The 26382-nt window shown below is 47.9% G+C and overlaps 1 protein-coding gene across 2 annotated transcripts in view; it reads left to right on the top strand.

Annotated features, from left to right (window-relative positions):
- fbxw7 (F-box and WD repeat domain containing 7) overlaps nt 1-26382 on the top strand; it is a 102242-nt gene that overhangs the window by 45901 nt on the left and 29959 nt on the right. The window contains exon 1 of one of the 2 annotated variants that reach the window (XM_030787987.1): nt 26333-26371. The exons of the other annotated variant lie outside the window; for it this stretch is intronic. Within the exon in view, the coding sequence (XP_030643847.1) occupies nt 26333-26371 (39 nt within the window). Of the gene's footprint in view, nt 1-26332; nt 26372-26382 lie in introns of those variants that run through there. 2 annotated transcript variants of the gene reach the window in all.

The raw sequence follows: 26382 nt of genomic DNA, 5'->3' as shown, positions 1-26382 counted from the left end.
TTTCAGTCGAACGCTGAACGCTGATGCTCATCTATTCACACATTCTCATCAATATTCATGTTTCACGAGTCTCGGTCCATTCTGCAGTTCCGCAGGGGGAAGAAAGACTTGGAAATGGAGTCAGAGCTGGTTGAGTAATTGGCAGTCTTTTGTTGCATTGTGAATGGGAGGGATACAGATTTATTAATGACTCATTTTCACAGTAAAATTAATAGAGAAGATTAAGAGAAATTAAGTCTGGGACTTTTCTGGAAGACCAGTTTATGGCTGCAGCCGGACCAGACACTGGCTCACCTCCGTGCGTGTTCATTTACTTATTGTGTGTGCGCCGATCGCCGGTTCACTGGTTTTGCGTACGCCGATCGCCGGTTCACTGGTTTTGCGTACGCCGATCGCCGGTTCACTGGTTTTGCCTACACGGATCACTCAACCTTTGTTTGCCAGTGTAGTCCAGAGATAGGACCTGTTGTGCTGGGGTCAGTTTAAAAATAAGCTGATCTGTGGCCAGTTTAAAAGAAACCGGTGCAAAGGTGTCCCAGCGACGTGTGTTATGTGACAGACTGGAGAACTGGGAGAGCCTGGAGCTGCGTTGTTGGTGATACTGGGGCTGCCCAGTCTGGGCTGGGAACAGTGTGGCCATTGTGAGCGCGTGCGGGACGCCATGGTGGCTGAAGTGTTGTGTTAACCTGGGGCAGCGGGTGACGGTGCTGAGGCCAGTAAAGGCATCAGATAAGTGGGTTCTCCCTCAGGCCTGCTTTGTCTTGGCACAGTGGGGCGCTGTACTGCACAGCCCCACGGCACCACCTGCGTGCCACATCCTCCAGCACCTCCCACAGCAAAGACAGACCAGCTCATAGAGAGCAGCCAAAAACCTCCAGCAACAGAGACGCTTCGGACAGCCTGAGGGTCAGGACAGGGAGTCGGGGAGGCTGAAACTACACACACACACACACACACACACACACACACTCACTCACACACACACACACACACACACACACATCTCATCTTTACCTGAATCATCTTTTAACTTTACCTGAATGTAGCCATTGACTCTTTGTGAATGTTCCTTGTACCATGCTCAGGGTTACCATACCATGTTCAGGGTCACTGTACCATGTTCAGGGTTACTGTACCATGTTCAGGGTTACCGTACCATGTTCAGGGTTGTTATAGCATGTTCACTGTTGCCATGGTGAGATTGTGATATAAATATTGATCTACAGGACAAACTCCCCCTCACCTTATTACAACAGAACAAAACATACAAACAAAAGAGCATGAAAAACAAACAAACATACAAATAAACAAAAGAACATCAGCTAACTGGTGATCATCAGTGGTCTTATTGAAACAGGGAAATTGAAATCTTACTGAAATGGGGAAATCGCTCTAGATGTGGGTTTTGTTTTTTGTATCATTCTGAAACACAGACCTTTGTTCCCTGTCTTACGCTCAGCTTTGGGGGAAAAACAGGCTTTGTGTTTCGCTGAAGCCTGGTAGTCATGCTCTGTAAATTGAGTTGAGCTCAATTCCATGGTAAGACAAACAAACGGCAGTTAATTAGTGCAGTGGCGGGGAAATGAAGCTATTTATGTTTATTTTAGCCTTGAAATAAGGTTTCAACCTGCAGGCTAGTGTAATGCAGTGTATTGTGGAGAAAGACTGAAATCCAGGATGTGCAGCTGTGCACGGTGGGCGGGAGACAGGGTGTGTGTGCGCGCGCGTGTGTGTGTGCGTGCGTGCGTGTGTGTGTGTGAAGGGTAGGTATTTGAAAAGAGATCAGCTGAGACTTGGTTGAATAGAGGTTCCAGTACAAGCCCTGCACGCCTGTACAGTTGAGAGAGATTCTGAATGATTCCTTCACGTTACACACAGTTGATATTTAGGTCAGGTGTGTGTATTGCTAATCTCAAAACCCAAGTCCTCCGTTTTCCTGTCAAGTTTGATATGCACTAGTGAGATACTTGAAGCTGCAGCAGCTTTCATGCTGTCAAAGGACCACTTCACAAGTGTTTTTTTCCTGCTCCGTCAGCGGCATAGTCCTTATCTACAGATGCACTTTTACTTTGAAATACCCGTATGGTGGCATTGCTGGTCTTACTGAGGTTTTCTGAGATGTCGGAGACAAACACAAACCAAGGACAAAGCTTCATGGACCATTAACACTGGCCTTGTGCTTTCTCTTAAAGCAGCTTAAGGACCAGCTGGGCCAGGAGCCGCCATCAGACCTGGCCTAACATGGCTTCTCTTTGCCAAAGCGCACCAACCCACGCGCGGCCGCTGGGTTATAGACAGATATTATTCCAGGGAGAGGAGCGTGCGCGGTTAGAATACCAATGAGAGAGAGGAGGACATCAAACAGCTGTCGCTCCTGAGGGCTTTACAGATGCCTCGCCGAGCCGTCAGACACCTCAGGCTTTTGGCTTCTGAGAGAGAGAAGAAAGCGGTGGGGGCAGAAGGAGTGCGCCCCCTGCTGTTCTGGAGCACGTGCGTTTGGGCACTGAAGGATCTCTGGACCTCTGTGGACCGGCTTACCCTCAGACCCTCTCGGGAAATGAATGCTGATGTGTTTTCTCATTGATGCTGTCCATTCCCATAAAGGATAGTATTGTCAAAGGGTGGCGTCATCCTCTCTGAAATCTACACACACATGCCTTACCACCCACCACGTCAGTCCCATCTGTTCTTTCTTACACAAGTTCATATTTTTAACAGGCTACTGCTTCTACTATAAACACGCATCCAGTGTATTACCAGGTCCCCTCACATGAGCCTGTTTGTTTATTTATTGGGTATTGTTTTGTTTTTGTTTTGGTTTGGGTTGAACCATCGCGGTTTCTCCAGCACCATCCCTGTGATCCTGTGTCAGAACACTGAGTTCTTTGTAAACCGATATACTGGACTCTTCCCAGTACAAAGTTTTAGCATTTCTCTACTCTTCTGTTTCCACACCAGCTATGCGAGCGTTTAAGGCCAAACCATTTCCGTCAGACGGCGTGTGGTCACTCGTGTTTTCTGTGAAGTCACCTCCTTATCTGTCCTCTTTGCACTTTTATCCTGGCTGCTTCTTTCTCATTAAACTTGATGTTTTTCCCTCTGAGTTGGAAACAGTGATCTGAGCACAGGAAGAGGCAACCCCCCCCCCCCCCCCCCCCCGCCCATACTGATCATTACCACCACAGGAAAAAGGGGCCAGTGAAACGCTGATGTGACGCACCGTCCCTGACGCTGGTCTCAGATCAGTGTCTGGTTGTCATGGGAATTTCTTCCTTAATGAGTACATCTACGTGGGAGGAGTATGTCCGCGCCACGCAGACGGCTGAACAGAGAAAGCCGGTCTAGTGGATGTCGGGATAATGTGTTTGGACATTGTGAGACGGGAGCGCTGGCATCCTGTGTTCATATCATTCAGCAGTGTGGAGTCCCACACGTCAGCCCAGACGAATGTTCAGGTGTTGTCTGCCAAAATGACAGCACTCCAATTTCCCACTGCTATTCAATCCTTGGTATTTTGCTGAAGAGATGTTGATTTGAATTGTAAGTTGACTTTTTGATTATCAGTATTTAACCACCTTCCTGCACCGTAACAGTTCACTCAACATCCACTCCCCACAGGGGATGGAAAGAACATGTCTGGAGTTCTCACTCACAAAGGTCACATTTAAAATAAAAAATCAGTAAAAAGAAAGTCACGTTGTGTCATCCCCGATTCAACATAAAACCAACAGTTGGATTCCTGTCGGTTTGGATTTGTGTCAGTTTGTGATGGTTTGTGTTGGTCTGTGATGATACGTGTTGGTCTGTGATGATCTGTGTCATGATTATCTTGCTTTGAATCATCTGCATGATGATGAAATCATTGCCACGTTACGGAATGTACTCTTCGGCACTGCCCGAGATTGGTGGGATGTTGCTCGTGAAAACATTACCACCTGGGCGGAGTTCGAAACTCGTTTCCTTTCTGCTTTCCTCTCGGAGGACTATGACGATGAGCTAGCTGAGAGAGTCCGGACCAGAGTCCAAGGAGAGACAGAGTCTGTTCGGGACTTTGCTTTCAGCTACCGTGCCCTGTGTAAGAGGTGGAAACCTGGGATCACCGAACCCGAAATTGTCAAACTCATCTTAAAAAACATCACTCCTCGTCTGGCCAGTCAGCTCCGGGGTAGAGTTAAAGATGTGGAGGAACTGGTCAGACTGGGAACTCAGCTGGAGAAAGACTGGGTACATCATCAACAGCTGACTCAAATTAGCCCTGCTTCTGGTATTCCTTCCTGTCATCCTTTTTCTACCATGAAATCCACACAGGTTATAGAAAAGCCATCTGTACTGTGCTGGAGGTGCAAAGGCCAGCATTCTCCTGGATCCTGTCCTTCCTATTCATCCTCACAGGGACCTGAAAAAGGGAAGAGAGGAACACCAGGACACGAGCATAACGCTTCAGATAAAAAGGGAGGAGTGAATGCTGCCATAAGGCCAGAGGCCTCAGAAACCCCTCTTATGACCCAAGCAAAAGAGGCATCGTCTCCCTCTGCATGTCTTATACCCATACCTCGTCAGCTTCTGGTTCCTGTGTCTATCCGCCAATGGATAGGAAAAGCTATTGTAGATACGGGAGCTACTTATACCCTCATGCAAGAGTCCCTCTGGAGAAAAATGGTGTGCTCACAGGAGAAATTGAGACCCTGGGTTGAAGGGCCGTTGTACTTGGCCAATGGAGAAGCCACCAATCCATTGGGTTGGGTAGATCTAAACATCCAGCTCCATGGCCTGGCTGTCTCCCTTCCTGTGGCAATTCTTCCCGCTGCATGCCTTGCCTTTGCTGTGGTCCTAGGTTTGGATTTCATGCATTTTAGTGGCCTTAGACTCTGTGTCAGAGATCAGACTTACTACCTGCCTTCAGCTTCTACTTTCCCTTATCCCTTCCAGCCTGGTACGGCAGATATATCTGGCTGGACTCTTCAAAAACAGTCTCAACTGGACTCTAAAAAACCAGAAAAAAAAAAGAAGACATCTGGTTTTAAGTCACCTACTTCTGCTTTACTGACAGCTGTTCCTCCTTTTACCTTAGACACCGTGGAACCCAATGCGTCTTTTTACATACAAAGAGCAATTGAGAGTGCCATGCTTGAAGGGGAATTGAAGGGCTGCTTTCAAGCAATGCTGGAGACCAACGGTGATGTTTGCACACTTACTCCCGGGAGAACTTCTGTTTTAAAGCATGTTATATATACTCAACATAGTGTTCCAATTAAACAACGTCCTTACCGTCTTTCCCCGTCCAAACAGGCCATTGTTCTGGAACAGCTCAATGACATGCTGAATCAAGGTATTGTCGAACCCTCTAATTCTGGTTGGTCTTCTCCTGTTGTGCTTATACCCAAGAAAGATGGAGGACATCGATTCTGTGTGGATTACAGGCGTTTAAATGCTATCACAGAAAATGATGCATACCCCTTGCCTACCATCCAGGAGATCCTTGATTCGTTAGCAGGAGCCACCATCTTTACCAACCTGGATCTTAACAGTGGCTACTGGCAGGTGGCCATGGATCCTCTTAGTAAACCCATGACTGCATTTGTCACTCCCGCAGGGTTTTATCACTTCAATGTCATGCCGTTCGGTTTGAAAAATGCACCTGCCACATTCCAACGGCTTATGGAGATGGTTTTAGGGGAACTGAGGGGGCAGATATGTCTTGTTTATCTTGATGATATTATTGTTTATTCGAGTTCTGCACAACAACATCTCAGTGACTTACAGCAGGTGTTTGACAAGCTGAAATTGGCTGGACTCACCCTGAATCTTAAAAAGTGTAACTTCTGTCAGACCACCATTAAGTTTTTGGGACACATTGTCACCCCCCAGGGTATACAACCGGATCCAGATAAGATTGCGGCCGTAATGAATTTCCCCACACCAACCTCTCTTAAAGAGGTTCAACGCTTTTTAGGCATGGCAGGGTGGTACCACCGCTTTGTACCAGGCTTCTCCAAGGTGGCAGAACCTCTCAATGCCCTAAAAAGAAAGGGAGCAAGGTTTATGTGGAATGAGGTATGCCAACATGCATTCGATGCCCTGAAAAATTTCCTAACTACTCCACCAGTTCTGGGTCATCCAAACTTTCACTTTCACTTTGTAGTCTATACTGATGCCAGTGATACCGGCCTAGGGGCAGTCCTCACCCAGCAGACCGGAGTGGGCACTGAGGAAGTGTTGTCTTATGCTTCTCGAACGCTTAACAGTGCTGAAAGAAACTACACCACTACAGAGCGTGAGTGCTTAGCTGTTGTGTGGGCTTTGGAGAAGTGGCAGTACTACCTGGATACCAAGTTGTTCACTGTTGTCACCGATCATGCAGCTCTGAAATGGGTTCTCTCCTCCAATAAAACGAATAGTCGATTGATCCGCTGGGCTTTGCGACTACAGAAATTCAACTTCCTTCTGGAATATCGAAAGGGAAAACTCAACACGGTTCCCGATGCCTTATCCCGTACTTCTGAAACCATTGAGTGTTCTCCCATTTGTAACACCTTTCAGGCTTCTTCTCCTGCCAAAATTCCCACAAAAATGGATAAATCTGATTCACCTGATCTGATGTTTCCCCTGGATGATGCTCAAGTATGGAGGGCTCAACAAAGTGATCCGGGTATTATGGAAATTCACCAGAGCCTGTCTGAGGATGGAGAGACCAGCAAGTTTGGTGACAAATTCTGCATCCTTGAGGACAAAATTTATCTTAGAACTGTTGGCACCGACCCTCAAAGTGTTCATTACAGATTATATGTACCGTCTAGTCTTACCAAGGAAGTCATCCAAGCCTACCATGATTCCCCTGTCAGTGGACATCTTGGAGTTTTTAAGACCTATCGACGTCTGAGGGAAACCGTATACTGGCCTGGGATGTGGAAACTGGTTAAGAAGTTTATACAGCAATGCCCCATCTGCCAACAGTACAAACCGGATGTTGGACGTCCGGCTGGAAAAATTCAACAGACCATGGTTCCACAACCTAATGTTATGCTTGGCATTGATTTAATGGGACCTTTACCTAAGAGCACATCCAGGAATGAATATCTTTTAGTTGTGGTAGACTACTACTCTTCCTGGGTGGAGCTTTTCCCACTTCGAAAGGCCACCTCCACTGTAATTTCTCAGATTATTCGTAAGGACATCTTCACACGTTGGGGGGTTCCCCTGTATATTCTGTCCGATCGTGGGTCCCAGTTTGTGTCTTAGTTATCCCTAATAAGAAACGACCCTCAGTCGGTCGCCTGTATATATGTAAATATTTGTGACAAATTGTAAATGATGTATTGCCTTCTGTGCTGGACGTGCGGCGTTATGTGTTGAGTGTTGCCTTTGAGTTTGTTTTTTTTTATGTTGGTTATTATCCACTACACTTTGTTTCTCTGGATATTCAACAACTGTAAATATATTCATGGTCCCTACTCTGTTTTCATCCTACTTTGAAATGTTGACGGGAATCCTTTTTGTATGACTGCCCTGAGATAGAGCTAGCTGTGCCAGGCCGCAGGTGAATCTAGGCCCTACTAGACGCCTATGCGGCCTGTTAGGGGTAAAAAGGCTGTACTATTCTTCTTTAATTTTTTTTTACTTTTTTCCTTCTTCTTCTCTCTCTGTGACGCTCCTAGCGGGCGTCTGGCGCCCAACTAAAAGTAACCTATTTTCAGTCTGCTGTTTACCGCTATAACACACATGCTCTCTGTGAGTCCTGCAGAGTGCAGAGTCCCCCCCCCCCCCCCCCCCAAAACACACACACACACACACATACACATCATATGGAGGATGCTTTGCACTCTTACACTCAGTCTCCTGCTGGCTGGGCCCATGTGTGCCCATGTGCTGAGTCAGCTGAAGACTGTGTGGTTGGCCATATAGAAACCCTGCGATTCCCACTGACAGCCTGTCAAAGCCAGCCCTGCTGCCTCGCCAACCAGCACAAATCTCACACGCAAACAAATCAGTGCTATCGATGAGACCAAGTGTTTTCTCTTGTCCCTGTTGTAGACTAATCTGTTCTAACCTCAGGTACAATTAAAAAGGATGCATATGGTGAAATTTCTCAGTTCAGTAACGATTTTCTTACCTCAGAAATTTTCTGACGAGGTAAGCTCATTTGTGGGGAGTGTCATTTTTTTTTTTTTCCTCTCCAAAGCTTTTCGCTGCTGACGTCTCTGCAGCTGGTAGTTTATTTTGAGTCTTACAGACCAAACCTGTCTCCTCTGTCACCACTGTAAAACTCAGAGCTGGCATCTCGAGTGAGACTGAAGCCCTGTTTGACTGTGATTTCCCGTTTTCCTCGGTCTTGAGCTCCTTACACGGCTGTAATGTTACCAGGGCGAGAAAGTCTTTCCAGTCTTACACAGTGCAGTCAAATCAAATGTCTTTTTTGCTGATTACCCTCTTCCTCTGGTGCTGTCTTGGAGCTGTGATGTGAAAGACAGTCCATTCATCTCCAGTGTGTTCCCCTCTGTGGAACTGGAGCAGAGCATTGTTTTACATCCAGGCTCAGATATTAGCTTTGGCAGAAGAGTCAGGAAACACAGACTCGATGCAGGCAATGCTAAACAAACACTGAACAAACAAACAAATAAACAAACAGACAGACAAACACACACGCGCACACACACACAGACACACACACACACACACACACACACACACACACACACACACACAGACACACATACATACACACACACACACGCGCGCGCACACACAGACACACACACAGACACACATACACTCACACACACACACAGACACACACACACACACACAGACAGCGAGGGTAACAACCAGACCAAGATCTGTATCGTTCAGAGTGAGTTTAGAGTCCTCTGTGGGAGGCCCCTGTGGTGACTCGCAGGTGAAAGCTGTCAAAATCAGGAATTATAGGTTTGCTTTTTATCGTCCTCTTAGCCTCAGATGTCTTCTTTAAAGTATGGGTTTGCTCTCTGAAAGTCTATGACGCTGTGCGGAAGCACTCCGCAGAGACTGGCCCTCTGTCTTCTCCTGTCAAACTCTCGGTGGCGGTTCAGAGAATCTTAAAGCGTTTATGGAAACAGGTTTATTACGTGTCGTTTGTGCTATCATTACGACAGTGTCTCATTAGGGTCCAGAGGCAAGCGTCTGAATGTTTACTTATGCATTTGTGAAGGGAATGAGAACACACGGTTTGTCTGAAAGAGAGGTTTTTAAACTCCCACATCCTGATGAGAGGTTGCTCTTTGATATTCTTAAAGCATCTTCTGGCATCTCACTGTTTGTCTGATGCCTACTAAACGTTTTTTAGACGGGTCGAGTTGGTTTCTGTCTTCAGACCTCCTGGGTCAGATTCTCCCCTCCTCTAATTGCTCTGCCTGTTGTTCTGTGTTTAAACACGTCACTGAGGACTGACTGCTGCTCCTGCCATACACTGCTCATCAGTTGGGTCACCCGGGAGTCTGACCAAAGCAGGCTTCCTCCAGTCGCTTCAACTTAGACTAATTAATAAACACGGGGCTTCTTAGAGAAGTTTGGTGCATGAAAGCTTTAAGTGAGGCTGTAGAAGATTAGGCTATGTTTTAATTAAAACTGGGGTTTCCACACAGCCCCCAGAGACCTTTTCGTCTATGAAGATGCCTCACAATTGTTCCGACTTCTGACAACGTCTGATGGTCCCCTTAGAGAGACAGAGAGAGACTTTCTCCCCTTCTTCTATGAAACTCATTAGATTTTCTAGTTCAGGCGGTGCCAGCTTCGAGCCATGCCTACCACAAAGCTTTTTACTTAAAGTGAGTATATTCGCATGGCTGGCTTTCGACTTCTGATTGTCTCAGCACTTTTCTGGAGGAAGGATCCGGAATAGCTGATGACCCAAATGATCAAGTCCTTCTCCGTAGAGCTTCCTCTCAAACAGGATCCTAATGAATGTGAGAGCGTTTCCTCGTCGCCGTGGACACGAGTGTTTGTTGCCGTGTCCCTGTGTGGTACTCAGGTGTCAGGGGCCAGACACACACACACACACACTCTCTGATTTTGACCACCAACAATACACTGAGATTGCTGTGTATTCCGTAAATGGAATGCTTGTTCTTGGAACACATTACTCTGGGAGGCCCCGTCTTAATGGCCCTGTCTCTCGGGCATGTGGGACGATTCCTTTTTTTTTGTTTTTTTTTTTCCGAGCTTTGATTGCGTTTCACATCTCTGAACGTTCTTTCCCGACCGGATCCTCGTCTGCTTTAGTTCTTGCTGCGGCTCAGCCCAGTCGGCTGCCTGGTTCAGTTCTGCTTTGTTTTGATCAAAAGTCCAAGTTTCCGTTTCTGTACGTGGGTGATACTTTGTTTCAAAGTGCTTGTGCTTTGTTTGTAACGTCTTGTTTTTGTGAATGTGCTCAACAATCTGCATGTACCTCACACATCTGCCTGTGTTGTTCAACGCTCCGCTGAATTGCGTTGTGTCAGTGCCGACAGCTTTCGTTTGGCCAGGCGTCTTTAGAAAGAGCAGGAAATTAAAATGCATGTTATCTAGCTGCATCAGAGAGTGGCTGGATGGACAGGAGTGATGCAGCTTTACCGTCCCTGCAGCTCCTGAATAGTAATTAACCCACATCAGCACACACTGAATCAGAGACAGATGGCCAGCCTGTAGAAAAGAGAGTGTTTAAACACGCACACACACGCACACATACACACACAAAGGTTTAGAGGATGTTGCCTCAAAAGATTATCAGAGGCATTTCCAGCTCAGCAGGACAAAGTCTGTAGGGGGGAGTCTGTGTGTCTGTCTGTGTGTGTGTGTCTGTGTGTGTGTGTGTGTGTGTGTGTGTGTGTGTGTTTGAGAGAGAGAGTGAGAGAGAGAGAGTGTGTTATGGGGGGGAGGGGGCATGGATCTGTGTGTGTGTGTTACGTTAAATTCCATTGGAGATGAATGTATGTTTGGTTTGAATCCTGGATCCTGAAGTGGTAATGCTTTAAACTGTACCAGCACGAATGCTGCCAGTCCTCCTCCTGAATTCAGCCATCTGTGATTATATTCTTCTTATTCTTGTCTTGAGCTGCCAGCTCTCTTCCTTTACCCACTATATTGCTTTGCCAATGCGCCGCCTGAAAAATATCAGCAGCGTTCCCAAAATCCAAACAAGATGATGAAACCGAGGGCTTGGTTGGCATCCCCGGGGGCGTTTTTCACCTGATGCCCGCTCTGAGGCTGAGCGCGGTCCTCGTCTCTCCCCCAGCCGTGGCCAGAGGCTGATCGCCGCGGCCCGAAGGCCGGCCAGACCTCCCTGTGTTGCCTGGCAACCACGTACAGATAGAAAGGCTGGCGTCCGGGTGACTGCGGCGCCGCCCCTGCAGTGCTGGCACAGAGTGGAGTGAGGACGTCGATTTGAAGTCCCACAGCGAGCCTGTTCGCTAAACCTTCCGCAGACGAACGCAACCCTCAGACCAAACAAATAATAACCGATGTTCATTGGATATTACAGCTGATACGTCCGGGGGTTTACTGTATGAGTTACTCAAAGTATCACTCACACCTGCTCACCGCAGGAGTTGTCGGGAGGTTTGTACTCCGGTGGGTTGTGTGGAGCTCCGGTCTTTATGGTTAAAGGGTTGAAGTGACTTCTTTGGCCCTGACAGTTTGCATGCATAATGTGACAGGCTGACAATAGGCTGACAGACTCAGAGACACGATTTCCTGTCCAGCACAACACGAAGATGTGCCCGGCGGGAGCATAGCGTCCGGCCGTTTACGACCCGCCCCCCCTCGCTGCTTGTGTGGGGGGTAAAAACAGACAAGAAGGCTTCTGACAGAGGGTTTTTGCTCGCACAAACAAAAGCGTCTTTAGAAACGGAGTCCTGGTGCTCTCCAGCCCCTCTCTTGTCTCTGCTCCGTGGTGTTCGGTGGGGTTTTTTTTTGGGGTTTTTTTTTTGTTCTTTTAGGGGGGCCGTCTGTGTGGGGGCCGTATTTGTTTCCTGAATGGCTAATCTGCCAAGTTCATGGCTGGAGCGAGCCGCTGAGAGGGGGTCCTTGTTCCAAACGCTGCCAGGGCGGTCCCAGTGACAGCTCAGACTTTTCACTCATTTTCATACAGCTGGCTGCAGCGCTGTGGTCCCAGAGATGAGGTTTAGCCTTCACTCACAACCCCATACACTCACAGCCAAACACTGGGCCAACCGGATAAAGGCGCTTAAGCACGTTTGACCAATCACAAGCTGCGGTCTGGGTTACTCTCTGTGACGTCACATGGCGGCCCTGTCCGAAGGCTTCTGATGGAGATTCAAGATTGATTCAGCTTTCTTCCTGGGCGGGTGTTAGTATTTCTGGTGCGTAGTCTTGGTGCGGTGCCTGGAGTCCTCTTTTGATCTCCAAATGGTTTAATGAAACTCTTTGAGAATTTGACTCACATACGCTCAGTCTTTCACACTATGATTGATTTTTCCACTGGCGAAAATTCTGTGTGGAATCCATTGTGTCAACAATCCTCACGTCCATTCACACTCAGGCAGCTGTGAAAAACAGGCAGAGGGAATAGAAAAGAGAGACAAGGTGCAGAAGGCAGTGAAAAATAGATATTGCCTTCATACTGTTTGAAGTTTTCGATTTTTCTCGTAGCGTCTCCTACCTGCCTGACTTCTAAGGCATGGCTTTGGATTCAGATGTCCCTGAGAAGGGGAGCGAGGCTTTGGGCCGGAAAACCACGGAATCCTCCTTTGGAAAAACAGACCGGCATTGCGGGATTAGAGCAAGACGCGCTGTCTGCCTAGGGATGTCTATTTTTGGGAAACTATTCCAACCTCACTCTCGTGACTCAGCTCTCGATCCTTCACTCTGAGGAGAGCGTCCTGCTGGTCTCACACGGTCAACACAGACCCTTGTCTCCCGTTACAATCCGAGGACGAGCCAGAGAAAGCAATGCTTCTCAGCCCTGAACGTGTGAGCGATCGCGGCCTTGCCGTTTACCTCAGAAAAGAACAGACTGAAAATCAGACAGGGACAGTGACGCCTGTTTGTTTTTACAGCTGCAATAACCCAGAGTACAAAGGCAATATTTACGCTTGTTTTCTGCTGAGACACAAGTGAATTTACACAAGCATAAAAAAAAAAAAAAAAAACCTCACATTTTTATGTGCTGGTTTAACGCTGATGGATATGTGTGTTAACCCTGTGCCAAAGTGTTGAGGTGAAATTTGGACGTGACCATACGCTCTGTGTGCTCCCATTAGGCTAAACGTGGGCATCCATATTTCACATCAATCTCAGTTTAAAGTGTGAGTGTGTGGAGGGGAGATTCAGAGAACACACTGCTGATAATCCTGCCATGTGATGCCCTTTTTTTCTCCCTGCTTTGCTTTTCCTTGGCTCTAAGTGCCGGAGTGTCTCTGAGGGCGCCACGGAAACGCCTTCCTCAGCAGCTCGAATTCTGTCCTTCTGGAAGCTCCCCCACGTGCAAGCTCGCGACACGCTTCACGGCAAGCCGCGCGAGGCCCGTCTCCACGTGGCGTCCAGGTGCACCGTACCTGCGGCTCAGCGTCCTCAAGGACAACCTTCGCCCGATTGTCCCGGACTTGAGCGGCGAATCTCGCCGTAGGTCTTTGTTGACGTTGGGCACAGATGCTGCACGCTGAGCGCAGCTCTCTGCAAGGCCCGGCCTCCCTGCCACACTAAAGCACCAGCGCGTAACGTATCCCTAGAACAACTCAAACACTGCGTTTATAGAGCGTGTGAGTCCTGCACACCAAACCTCAGGTGACTGAACAATGCGTTCAGTCCTCTCGTCTAACGGGATGACAACTGTGTTCAGTGTAAACGTAATATGGCGACAAACTTCACGTCTAAAGGCACGGGGATAGTAACACACTCCAGGGTGCAGCAGTAGATCACCCTTAATGCACTTTGGCGTCAGTGTAACAATGTAAGTCCATTTAATGGTGTTTTTTTTTTTTTTTGTACAGAGCCTTTTCCCTCTAGCCTGGGTCACGTCTCCCCAACCCCCCCCCGGAAGGGCTTAATGCGTTCAGTGTTTTTGTTTGGCACCAAGTCAGTGTGTTCAGTCAGGGTGAAAGCGCTGAACACAGCCACTACAGGCAAGACACCTGAAGAGAAGAAAAGTTCCAATATTTCAGCATATTTAATAGAATGTTTTCTTCCTAGTGCGAAACTAAAGTCTTCTTTTGTCTCTGCAGGACAGTGAGAGATGTCTGTATATTAAGTTCACAGTAAGCAGAGTTTTAAATTGCAGATGATTGAAATCACGGCGTCAAACCTTGACATTTTCAGTGAATAATGAAGCAGTGGAAAACAGCTGATGACCCTGAGGTTTCTGTGATTGATATTCAGTAGATCAGCACTGACCTTAGAAACAAAGAGTGAAAACGATGGCTGTTTAAGGGGGCCGTTACGGGAGGCGTGGGGACTGACAGGTGGGCGGGGCCTAGCAGGAAGAGGGGTGTTTTTACAGTCCCGTCACGGTTTCTAAGAGCAGAAACAAAATGTGTCAGGATCATGAAAGTAGTTCATTATCTGCAAGTCCTCGCTGGGTCTGAAAGCTCTCGTCTGAGATGTGTGTGTGTGGTTTTTTTTTTTTAATATTATTTTTGGTCCTTGTTTTTTTGTTCTCTCTTGCCTGCTGGATATGAGAACGCAGACAATCACACTGCTATTTTCAGTTTAATGGCACAAAACTTGTAGCACTGGGTCCCCCCTTCCCCGGATTTGAAAAGTGTTGTTCAGAAAAGAGATGGGGTTTGGAGGGAGGGATGGTGAAGTGAACGGATGAAGTGGTGAAGGAGCAGAGCTGAAAAGGCTGGAGAACTGGGACTTTTTCTTTTTTTTTTCTTTTTTTCTTTTCTGCTTTTTTCTTTTTTTTCTTTTTTTTTTGTCAAGAGAAAACCTTTTATGTTCCCTTTCTTTCTTCTTCATTTTGCAAGCTGGAAATAGAGAGAGAGAGAAAGCGCACACTGCTTTTTAATCACCAGAACCGTTCCCTTTACCGGAGTGCACCGCGGAGCCCTCGCACTCACAGCAAAGGCGCAGGAACAGGAAAGCAGAGGTGGTTGTGATGAAGCCATGCGTGATAACACGGATACATAACAGAGTGTCCCGGCGGACAGTCATTTAAGGCGCACAGTGACACCCCCCCCCCCCCCCCCCCCCCCCCCCCCCCCCCCCCAGTGTGAGCTACACGAGCAGGTTTGACGGTGGTGGCAGGCCATGCATTATGGATGGCGAGCATATTGGCCCCTGAATAATAGAAACGGATTTTTGTGTTGCTGCAGGGCCTGTCCTCCGAGGTGACTCCGAGGTAAGGCCTCCCGACCGACTCGGCGTCTTCCGGAAGGAATCGCTGACACTATGTTCTTAATGTCGTTCCCATCGGACCCGTTTTCAGCGCTGACAGAATTCCCTCTGCTGGTCTTTAAGTTTCTCACATACAGTTTGATTATCTAAACGCAGAGGCGCCGGCCCCGAATGTCCCAGTGATGAATCGTGTCTGATGACACTGTAATCTGAAAATGGCCAGGCTGGATGTGTCAGTCGAGTGGTGTCTTAATCCAGTGACTATATCCTCAGATTAACTCTCCAGTATAACTCTCCAGTCCAACTTCTGAGAAGCCCTTTGAGGTCACCTTCCAGGGAGGCCATGGGTCTGCTGCTCTTCCTCTGAATCCGGAAGATTCTGTGCCTCAAAGTTTGTTTATTTTTTCTCCCCCGCGATTATCAAGAGTGCCCCGTTGGAGACCACACGTACAGAAGGGAGGGAGGGGTTGTGGGGGGGGGGTCAGGGCTGCACTGTGTCGACAGAGCCCCAGAGAGCTTTATGACTCCACATAGGATCCCAGACTCTACTGTAGTCCAAAAAAAAGAAAAAGACAGAACCCTGGGGTTAGAAAGAGCCGGAGGCTGGAGAAATGCATTATGTATATACTGTAGCTTTTTCCAGTCACTGTGTACTGGTATACAGCCCTCTAGTTGTGAAACCTAGTGTGCTGAAATAAATAGATCAATGAGTAAATGAAAGAAAAAAATAAACCTAACCTGTTACAGAAAAATGACCTTTGACTTTGTTAGGTCTGTTTTCTGTCTTATTCCGCATGAGTACCAAAAGGAAGGAATGGAGTTTTTTGGGGTTTTTTTTTTTGTTTAGTTTTCTTGATTTTCAGGTAAACTCCAGTACCTCTGGTGTGTTTTTTAATGGTGGTGGTGGTTAGGCCCAGCGCAGTTTGCAGGTGTGAAGGTGATATTTTAGTGAATTGAACAGAGCCTGGTGCAGGTGTGAAGGTGATATTTTAGTGAATTGAACAGAGCCTGGTGCAGGTGTGAAGGTGATATTTTAGTGAATTGAACAGAGCCTGGCGCAGGTGTGGAGGTGATATTTTAGTGAACTGAACAGAGCCTGGTGCAGGTGGGGAGTTGATATTTTAGTGAACTGAACAGAGCCTGGTGCAGGTGGGGAGGAAAGCGTGGACAGTGTTGTCTGGAGGTCACGCCGTCTGGATGCTTGGGACCGATGGTCTTACTGTCCCAGCTGACTCAGTCAAAGCTCCAGTAGACTTCTCAACAGAACTCCAGTCCCTCTCTCAGTGCACTGCGCTGGGGCAGACAGCGGGGCGTATTCCCCTGGTTGCGTTCTGGTCGAGTGTGGTCGTCACACCGAGCCCAACAGAGGAACTGTCTCCTCTCCCTTCTCTCAACTTCAACCACGGGCTCAGAGGAGATTGTCAGAGGAGAATACCAAGGCTGTCTGTCTGTCTGTTTGTCTCTCTCTCTCTCTCTCTCTCTCTGTCTCTCTCTCTCTTTGCTCTGTTCTGTCTTTTTTTGTCTCACAGACATTCTGTCTCCCTCTATGTTTTTCACACCCTCTGGTTATAGGCGTAATCTCTCATGTCATTCTGTGTGCGTGTGTGCGTGTGTGCGTGTGTGCGTGTGTGTGTGCGTGTGTGTGTGTGCGTGTGTGTGTGTGCGTGCGTGCGTGTGTGTGTGCGTGCGTGTGCGTGTGTGTGTGTGTGTGTGCGTGTGTGTGCGTGAGTGTTCGTGTGTTGGTTGTGTTTGTATGGATCATGTGTCACCACTGTGCTCTCTCTTCTCCTTCACACTCATTTTTAAACTCCCCTACAATTATTCTCTTTTATTCTTCACATCTTTCTCTCTCTCTTCTTCTTCTTCTTCTCTCTTTGTCCTTGTCCCTCTCTCCCTGTGGTATTGCTCTCATATATTTGGAAAGAAAACTTTCTGTGTGGACCTGTCAGGAGCGCTGATGTACCTGCCTGTTAACTCTCTACCCCCCTGTATTGACCCCTGTGGTTTGAGCAGTCACTCTCACTCACATGCATGCAGAGAGTCTGAGTCTCTTCACTTCATTATCTCTGTCCTGGAGGAGACACACCTCTGGTGTTCAGGCCTGGGACTTTCAGCGTGAACCGTGAGTGGTCACGGGGGGGGGGGGGGGGGTATGTTAACCAGTGCACCTCTGCATGCTGATTCTGGTCCCATTACGCCCATCAGGTCCAAGGTCGTGTCTAACGGCAAACTGGTGTAAGTTGTGTTGTGATCGTTTCATCAGCTAGGGTTGTTTTTCCTGAGGCTTTCAAAAGAGAATTTCAAAACACACTCACTCACACACACACACACACACACTCCCGCTGAGTCCTCTGTGTGTGTTTGTGTTATGCTGCGTTTGTGCATGGCTGGTGGGGTTAAACCTGCCCACAGCCCAGCTGTTTCTCCATAATTTAACTAAATCTGACTTGCACTGCTATTTTTACTGTCCTTCTGTGGTTCGTTTAGAGAGTCTGCCACCCCAAAGTAAAGTCAGATAGTGTTTTCGACGCAGGGCCAGGTCTCCGGGGATTGGCTCAGTGTGTGGAGTAGTTTGCCACGAGTTCAGCACAGCAGCGTTTTGTAAAACATCGATGGAACCACGCAGACAGAGAGCACAAGTCTGCTGTTTGGACGCGTGTTTTCAGGCCAACAAAACATTTACACAAACACGAGCAAGAAACACGTTTGAATCCTCCTAATTCTCAATCTCTCCCTCCCTCCCTGTCTCTCTCTCTCTCCCTCTCTCTCTCTCTCTCTCTCTCTCTCTCCCTCCCTCTCTCCCTCCCTCTCTCTCTCTCTCTCTCTCTCTGTCACATGCACAGATCTCACACATAACTAGCTCTCTCATTCATGTTGTCTCTCTCTCTCTGTGTGAACTGAGTAGACAGGGCTTGCATTGCTTTTGCGTTACATCAGCTGAGTGTGTCAGACGTGCCTCTCGAAACAGAACCGCCCCTCCTTTCCTCCCCTCTTTTATCTGCTCCTCCGTTATGCCGCATATTTGTGTCTCCTGGAGGCGACTAACAGGAGCCCGTTTTTTACCGCTGACGGTTTGGAGCTTATCACTCACTCCTGATAAGCTATTCCTCATCCACGGAGAGAGAGAGAGAGAGAGACTGCAGGAGCCAGAGCTCCATGCCTAATGCCTTCCATTCTGGAAGAACTGGAGAAACAGGAACCAGTTGAAAGGGGGGAAGTCCAACGCTGTGTGGGACAAGCGTGAACATGTCCCTCTGTGGTCGCTCTCTCTCTCAGGTCTGAGAGTCTGGTTGGGTCTCTCTCAGGTCTGAGAGTCTGGTTGGGTGTCTCTCAGGTCTGAGAGTCTGGTTGGGTCTCTCTCAGGTCTGAGAGTCTGGTTGGGTCTCTCTCAGGTCTGAGAGTCTGGTTGGGTCTCTCTCAGGTCTAAGAGTCTGGTTGGGTCTGTTCCACTGCCCTCAGAGGGCTTGTTTGTGAGCTGTGTGTACAGAGAGGAAGTGCGTGTGGAGTTTTGTAATGGTGGTAGAAAAGCTACAGTGTTTATTAACAGCTGCGTTACGCTCTGGTAGACCCTCGTTCGCTCTGCCGAGCTGTAAGGCGTTCCACCTGCATACCTTCCACATGAGAACATCCCTCACGCTCACCTGTTCCAGCCGTTTATCACGCCATAATCCCCAGCCTCCTCAAACCTGCTGCCCCACATTCATCTCCACACCACGGCCAGGGAAGGGGCTGTGCTGATGGGCTGGCTAGATTTCTGCTCTTTCACACAGGAGTAAATCTCTCCACGCTGGAGAGAAATGGCTCTACGCGTCCTCCTCATACGTGTCGCCTGAACTGCAGGCTATCCACTCACAGCCCTGATTCTTTAATTACTCCTTAGTGTCTTACTCTTTATTTATTTAAATCCTTTACTGTACTCTTATTCTTATGACTAGTGTCCTACTCTTTATTTATTTAAATCCCTTATTATACTCTTATTCTTATGACTAGTGTGCTCTTATTGCTGAGTTGACCTGTTTCTCTTGTCTCACACATTTCATTGTACCGTTGACCCTGTGTTAACCTACATATGACAAATAAACTCTTAAACTCTAAACTCTACTCCTGTCTTCATCCTGGGGTAGTCCACTCACAGCCCTGATTCTTTAATTACTCCTGTCTTCATCCTGGGGTAGTTTTCCTTCATTGTGGTGCGGCTATGAGTTTAATTTAGCTTGTCCTGTTCATTTCAGACCATGGTCTTGAGCGTGTGGCTTATAATTTCAGTGTTCTAGATAAGTGGTGTGTATGTGTGTTTGTATTTTTCTCTATATTTAAGAAATCTGTTTGAGATGCACCAGACAGAGCAGCGCCTCTATTACCCTGTCTCTCTCCCTCTCCCTTTTACCCTGTCTGTCTCCCTCCCTTTTACCCTGTCTCTCTCCCTCTCTTTTACCCTGTCTCTCTCCCTCTCCCTTTTACCCCGTCTCTCTCCCTCTCCCTTTTACCCTGTCTCTCTCTTTTACCCTGTCTCTCTCCCTCTCTCTATTACCCCGTCTCTCTCCCTCTCCCTTTTACCCTGTCTCACTCTTTTACCCTGTCTCTCTCCCTCTCTCTATTACCCCGTCTCTCTCCCTCTCCCTTTTACCCTGTCTCTCTCCCTCTCTCTATTACCCTGTCTCTCTCCCTCTCTCTATTACCCTGTCTCTCTCCCTCTCCCTTTTACCCTGTCTCTCTCCCTCTCCCTTTTACCCTGTCTCTCTCCCTCTCCCTTTTACCCTGTCTCTCTCCCTCTCTCTATTACCCTGTCTCTCTCCCTCTCTCTTTTACCCTGTCTCTCTCCCTCTCTCTGTTACCCTGTCTCTCTCCCTCTCCCTTTTACCCTGTCTCTCTCCCTCTCCCTTTTACCCTGTCTCTCTCCCTCTCTCTTTTACCCTGTCTCTCTCCCTCTTTCTGTTACCCTGTCTCTCTCCCTCTCTCTTTTACTCTCTTTTTACTCTCTCTCTCAGTCATGTGCCCCGTGTCTCTCTCTCTCTCTCTTCTTCGCCTGTCCCTGAGTCAGTGAGAATGTGTATTACTGTATTGTTAGCTGAGAGTCAGCTCTGTAATTTGGAGTCTATTTTTATCGGGTTCGCTCTCTGGCGGGCGTGAGAGTGGGCGACTGTGTGCCGGAACCGCCACAGACGCACGATCCAGAGTCGGCAAACAGGCGTTTGTTTCAGCCAGAGTGCGTCACCGATGGCCCCTGGAAAGGTCAGAGTCTAATAAGATGTGCTTTGAAGATTTAAAATAATAATAAAAAAAACTGGCCAAAGCGGCTATAACGAGGTTTCCTGAGAGAAAGTTCTCTTTTTAAAGGGGACATGTAAAGCTTTGAAAGTGAGCATTCAATCTCGACTAAACGCGTGGACACTGGACGGATGTCTAACGGGCTCTGCGGGAACACGGGAACACGGGACTGACGTGTGATTTTCAGTTCAATGAATCATTTATATTTATTTCCACCTGACTGCAGCAGAAGCAGATGTAACACCTTTATTCTGCCGCGCTTCTGCAGTCTTTCCTCTCTGGTTTTTCTTTAGTGAAATCCTCATCTGAGCCAGAGCATTTGAGTGGTGATGGTCCATTCTTTCCATACAGTTCTATGTAATCATGTGATACGTGTGATCATATGTGATACATGAGATTATATGTGATACATGTGATTATATGTGATGGCAGTTTTGGATCATATTTTTCACATTTTCAAAGGGAGGCAGGATTTCTCTGTGAATGTGGCTTTGGTGTGAAGGCCGGCGTGACTGTGATCCATCTGTAGTTTGATGGCAGGATTTCTCTGTGAATGTGGCTCTGGTCTGAAGGCCGGCGTGACTGTGATCCATCTGTAGTTTGATGGCAGGATTTCTCTGTGAATGTGGCTTTGGTCTGAAGGCCGGCGTGACTGTGATCCATCTGTAGTTTGATGGCAGGATTTCTCTGTGAATGAGGCTTTGGTCTGAAGGCCGGCGTGACTGTGATCCATCTGTAGTTTGATGGCAGGATTTCTCTGTGAATGAGGCTTTGGTCTGAAGGCCGGCGTGACTGTGATCCGTCTGTAGTTTGATGGCAGGTCGAGAGTGAGAAGACCTGTCTTTTCCTCTCTCTCATGTCGGTGAACCTCGTTCCACGGTTCAGCGTACGCGCAGGGGCCAAGGCCTTAATTTAACGCGTCCGCTTCCGGACAACGTTTTTATTTGATACGCTTGGAAAGGTCGGAAAGTCTCTTTTTCCCCTCAAAAGAAAAGTGTCACCGACAGGTCCTCGATCAGTGGGAGACACCACCCTGCTCAAATGCTCTCCTCTAGACTGTGGAAATGATTTCATCTTTAGTGAAATGAGATGGGACAGGTGTTTGCGTCTGTGGTTCAGGTGAGGGTTCCTCAGCGCGGTGCCTTCAGAGTCTCTCTGGTAGAGACAGAAGTGGACGGCCTCTTTCCGTGAAGCGGAAAATGGTTCCTGCTCTTATCGCAAAGCTTGACCTTCCAGAGTCTCTGCAGACCAATAAAAATTCCCATTTAGATTTGGCTGCACGATAAACAACAAAACAAGGCACAATATTAGTTTTGCCACGATAATTTATGGTATTATTATCCTATCTGCTACTGTGTGGCTTGTTATCGTCTGTGTGTGTGTGTGTGTCTGTGGTCAGATGAATTTTTAACAACTGTTCCTGCGATATTTGCAGATCTCGGCCGTTCCTGTGTTATGAGGCTCATTTTGCCACATTAACACAACTGAAGCAGTGATACCCACATAAAGCCGAGAGTGCTTCTCAGATCCTGACCAATGGGAAGGCTCTGTTCTGTGTCTGACTCTTATCTGACTCCGTTTCCTCCTGATCTTTCTTAGACTTTATTTTCTCAGTATTGTTCTGTGTCTTCATAATCATCAGTGTCTCAGATCACTGCAGCCTATTGTTTTCAACCAGAACGACAACACAGCCAGGCTCTGTGTGTGTGTGTGTGTGTGTGTGTGTGAGTGTTTCTGCCCTCTGTGTGTGTGTGTGTGTGTGTGTGTGTGTGTGTGTGTGTGTGTGTGTGTGTGTGTGTGAGTGTTTCTGCCCTCTGTGTGTGTGTGTGTGTGTGTGTGTGTGTGTGTGTGTGTGTGTGTGAGTGTTTCTGCCCTCTGTGTGTGTGTGTGTGTGTGGTCTGTGTTAGTGTTTCTGCCCCTCTGTGTGTGTGTGTGTGTGTGTGTGTGTGTGTGTGGTCTGTGTCAGTGTTTCTGCCCCTCTGTGTGTGTGTGTGTGTGTGTGTGTGGCTGGAGTAAGTGATAGACCAAGCGTTCTGTAGTAATGGAGGTGGTGAGCAGATGGTATCATTGTGATGGGGGAACAGACATGGCTGTGAGTGAATTCATTAACCCTGAACATCATACGCTGGGCTGGGATGCACCATTCTCTAGCCCTCCTCAATACACACACACCAGACCCCAGCCTTCTCAAAACACACACCACACACACCAGGCCCCGGCTCTACTCAATGCTAGACCATTGAGAGGGAAGGGCCAGGCCTGCTGTCTGTAGTGTGTGGACAATAACACAATGACTCAGGACTATTCACTGAGATACCTCGGAATAATTTGTGCCTGTTTCACACTCACTGCCCAGTGCTCCCTGTTTATCACAGACTCCCCCTTCTCCCTCTCCACACAGTTTCTCTCTCTCTCAAGCAGCCTCTAACCAAAGCCAAACACACTTCATTTCTCTCTCATGGTGCATATCTTTCTTTTTTAAATCACAAATTTTTGGCCTTCGATGTTTGTTTTCTCTTTGACAAATCACAGCCCTGTGTACTGCATTGTGCTCTTTCACATGATGCATTTATGTTTTCATCTGTGTTTGTTCTTGAAAACACCCCCCCCCCCCCCAATTTTCATCTCAGCTGCTCTTGCACAGTGGTTCATTTGGAAGGCAAACTGTAATTTAATATAAGAAATGTGACTGATGACCATGCCCTCTCTCTGCCCCAAAACCACATCTTCATGACCATTATATTCCCACAAATAACAACATCCCATCAGCAGACTGAATAGAGCCAGAGTCAGGAGTCATCCATCTGGCCCACAGATAGTCTTTGTTGCCATGACAGGGGCTTGTCGTTTAAAACGTAATTTATTTTCGAGAAAAGCAGAAAAAAGATGAGTTGAGAAAAGCTTCGTCCAGGAGAGACACCTTCTCTGTGGAGATGAGGGCTGGTCTTTTCGGAGCACTGGATGACGGAGAGGCTGGCCAGACAGGGAATGTTTTAAATTCTGTGGTGAGAAACGGTCAGGATCTCCTCAAAGACTGAGCCAAAGACCCTGTCGACATGCCTGGCATTCCGATCCGCTGTGTAAAGTTTAGCCGGGCTTTTTTTCTCTGCCTTTTTTTTCCAGGGGCTTTTTTTTCCCCGTCTGGAAGGGCGACGAAGCCCAAAGACACACAAAACACCCCGTCCCCGCGGACCACAGCATGCAACCCCCAGTTTGTAAAGGGTTGTCGTGACGACGGTCAGGCAGGCAGCCTGCTGACAAGACTGCTGCATCGGGGCTCTTATCACTGTACCTGCACACACACACACACAAAGCTCCCTCACTGAAAACCCTTTCAAATTTCAAATGCTTCCATCCTGTGTAAATTACAGCTCATGGGGGCTGTGTGTGTGTGCGTGTGTGTGTGTGTGTTTGAGGTAGTTTGTCCTTGCACAGATAAGATCTTTAAAACAGTGTGAGTAAATTTTACACTTCAGTGAGAGAAGTGTCCCCAAAGATGCATTTTTATAATAGAGACAAAAAATTACGGCTCCATATCATGCATTTCTGGAGACCTTGTTGCTAAGGTTACAGCCCCCCCCCCCCCCCCCCCCCCCCCATTTTGTTTTGCTGGCTGTTGATCGCGGGTACAACTAGAGCTATGTGAAGATGAAGAGGTGCAGCCTGCCATTTGTCAGAGAATTGCCTGGAAACTTTTGACAGGTGCAATTTGGTTCCTAACGCAGAACCTGCAGTAAGTCACGCCGGTCTGTTCCCTCCCCCCACAACACAATGAGAACAGAGCTATGTCCGGACCTACCGTTCCCGCCAAGGGCACGGCGTCACCAACACAATCTCACCGCGACCCGTACTGCGCCGTTTTACACGCCCTTTACAAACTCGGCGATAAAGCGCTTTCAGCACCTCACACAACGGGGTGACATTCGTTTTCTATTCTACCCCTCAGGTTGGTCTCGTTGTCTGAGGCTGGGTTTGTTTGTGTTTCTCTCTGATGAATGTCTCAAACGGCACGGCAAAGTTCACAGTCGTTCAACCGTAACTGTTTTTTTTTTTCCACAGCTTCATTACGACATGCGCATTTTTCCAGCATCTCATAGCGTTGAGATTTGATTTGCCTGTTTCACTCACACTTTAAGTCTAATTTCACTTTAACGCTTGACTCTAGAGGTGCTAAACTATCAACAGAACAATTTTCATCTGAAACACTTCAGGCGATTGGGTAATTTCAGCTATTTAGCATTCCCCAAACAGCTAGATTGTTTAATCATACAGGTGTAGTAGCCAAGCTAACCTCTCCGGCCCGTTTGTACGACCATCAGTTTCAAAGGGCGTTCAGTAGCTGCGCGCCCGTCAACAGAACGGAGACTGTACACAGAGAGTAGCTCTCTGAGTTTAAAAATCGTATAAAATATGTGAGCACCATTGCGTGAAAAGGGAATTAATCTCATTTGTGTTTCATCTCCAAATATTGGCACAGTATCCGTCTCGGCGCGACTCTGCCTTTCAGGCAACCCCGCGGATGAGTCTGAACACGCTCGGCTGTCAGACGCCGGCCTCACTCACAGATGTTCATATGTATACGTTGTTTCAGGGCCTCTGTTTCTCTTCACCCAAACCGATCAGAGTAAACAAAAGCTCCTCTTATTTGTTTCCTTCGTCTCTGCAGGGCTCGCTTTTAAATTGAGAATATGTAGGTACCTGTCACAGCGGGTTTACGTTGATAAATAACGCAGCGCTGTGTTAAAGTAACCGAATGTGAACGAGACAATTCTCTCTTTTGTTCTGTTTTTCAGCCGTTTCAGGCTGTTTATCCACACTTCGCCGCATTCGTTTGTCGCTGTGGTTAAGCCTCACAACTATCAAAAATAAAAAGTTTCTCTGCATTTGCTCGGCAACTCTTGGCTGGTTTGCCATAAAACACCCTGATTAGGCCTTCTGTCAACTCACTCCGCAGCCAGACGGAACCGTGATCTGACCTCTAAATACAGTCTCGAGTCAAGGTTCTAAGTGTGGCTGCATCTCCGGTGATTTGATGTCTCTCTGGCGGCCTGAAAGTGCGTGTTCTTTGAGAGAGTTATAATAGTGCACAGCGTGTGTTCTGGGGTGTGTGGTGTTGCTTGTTTGATGATGAAGAATTAGCACGAGGACAGGGTGCAGTCTCGAGGGAGGAAGACGTGGGGTCCGTTGCCGTTTGTAGCAGTACCGTCTCTCCCGCCCTCTTATACTCACAAACCGACCACATCTGCCTTTCCCTTTGCTGCGTACGGGGTTCTGTCTCGGACTGCACCATTCGGTTTTCCGTCGCTGGGGAGCATGTAATCCGATCCCTCGCCAGCCAGTGGAGGCAATACGCTCGGAAGAGGGCAGGGTCCTTCCTTTCTCTTTTCGTCACCCCTCCCCTCCCCTTCTCTCTCTCTCTCTCTCTCTCTCTCTCTCTGTCTCTCTCTCTGTCGGCACATCCCGCTCACCTCCTTATTCACACACAGTCCTTTAGGGACAGCCAGTGGAGCGACAGGCAGCGGACGCCCGTGGATTCATATCGTTGTTGCAGATCGTTATTCGGTAAGCGGACGGTGGACCTTTCCTCCCCGGGTTCGGCTGCACGCGCCGTCCGTTGTGTGACATGCTCGAGTATGTGCACAGCAGAATGGGATCTAACTGAATGTTCGCCGCTTTCGCCGTGTCAGAAACCATTTACCGGGCACCGATATCAGGACCTCAACGACTCGCAGTGAAGAAACCACACCGGATTACAAACATGGGGTTCTACGGCACTTTAAAGATGATCTTCTACAAAGTGAGTAACGT

Source organism: Chanos chanos, chromosome 11, assembly GCF_902362185.1.
Source record: "Chanos chanos chromosome 11, fChaCha1.1, whole genome shotgun sequence".
In the NCBI taxonomy this organism is placed as follows: Eukaryota; Metazoa; Chordata; class Actinopteri; order Gonorynchiformes; family Chanidae; genus Chanos; species Chanos chanos.
This window is presented reverse-complemented; position numbering and strand designations above follow the sequence as displayed.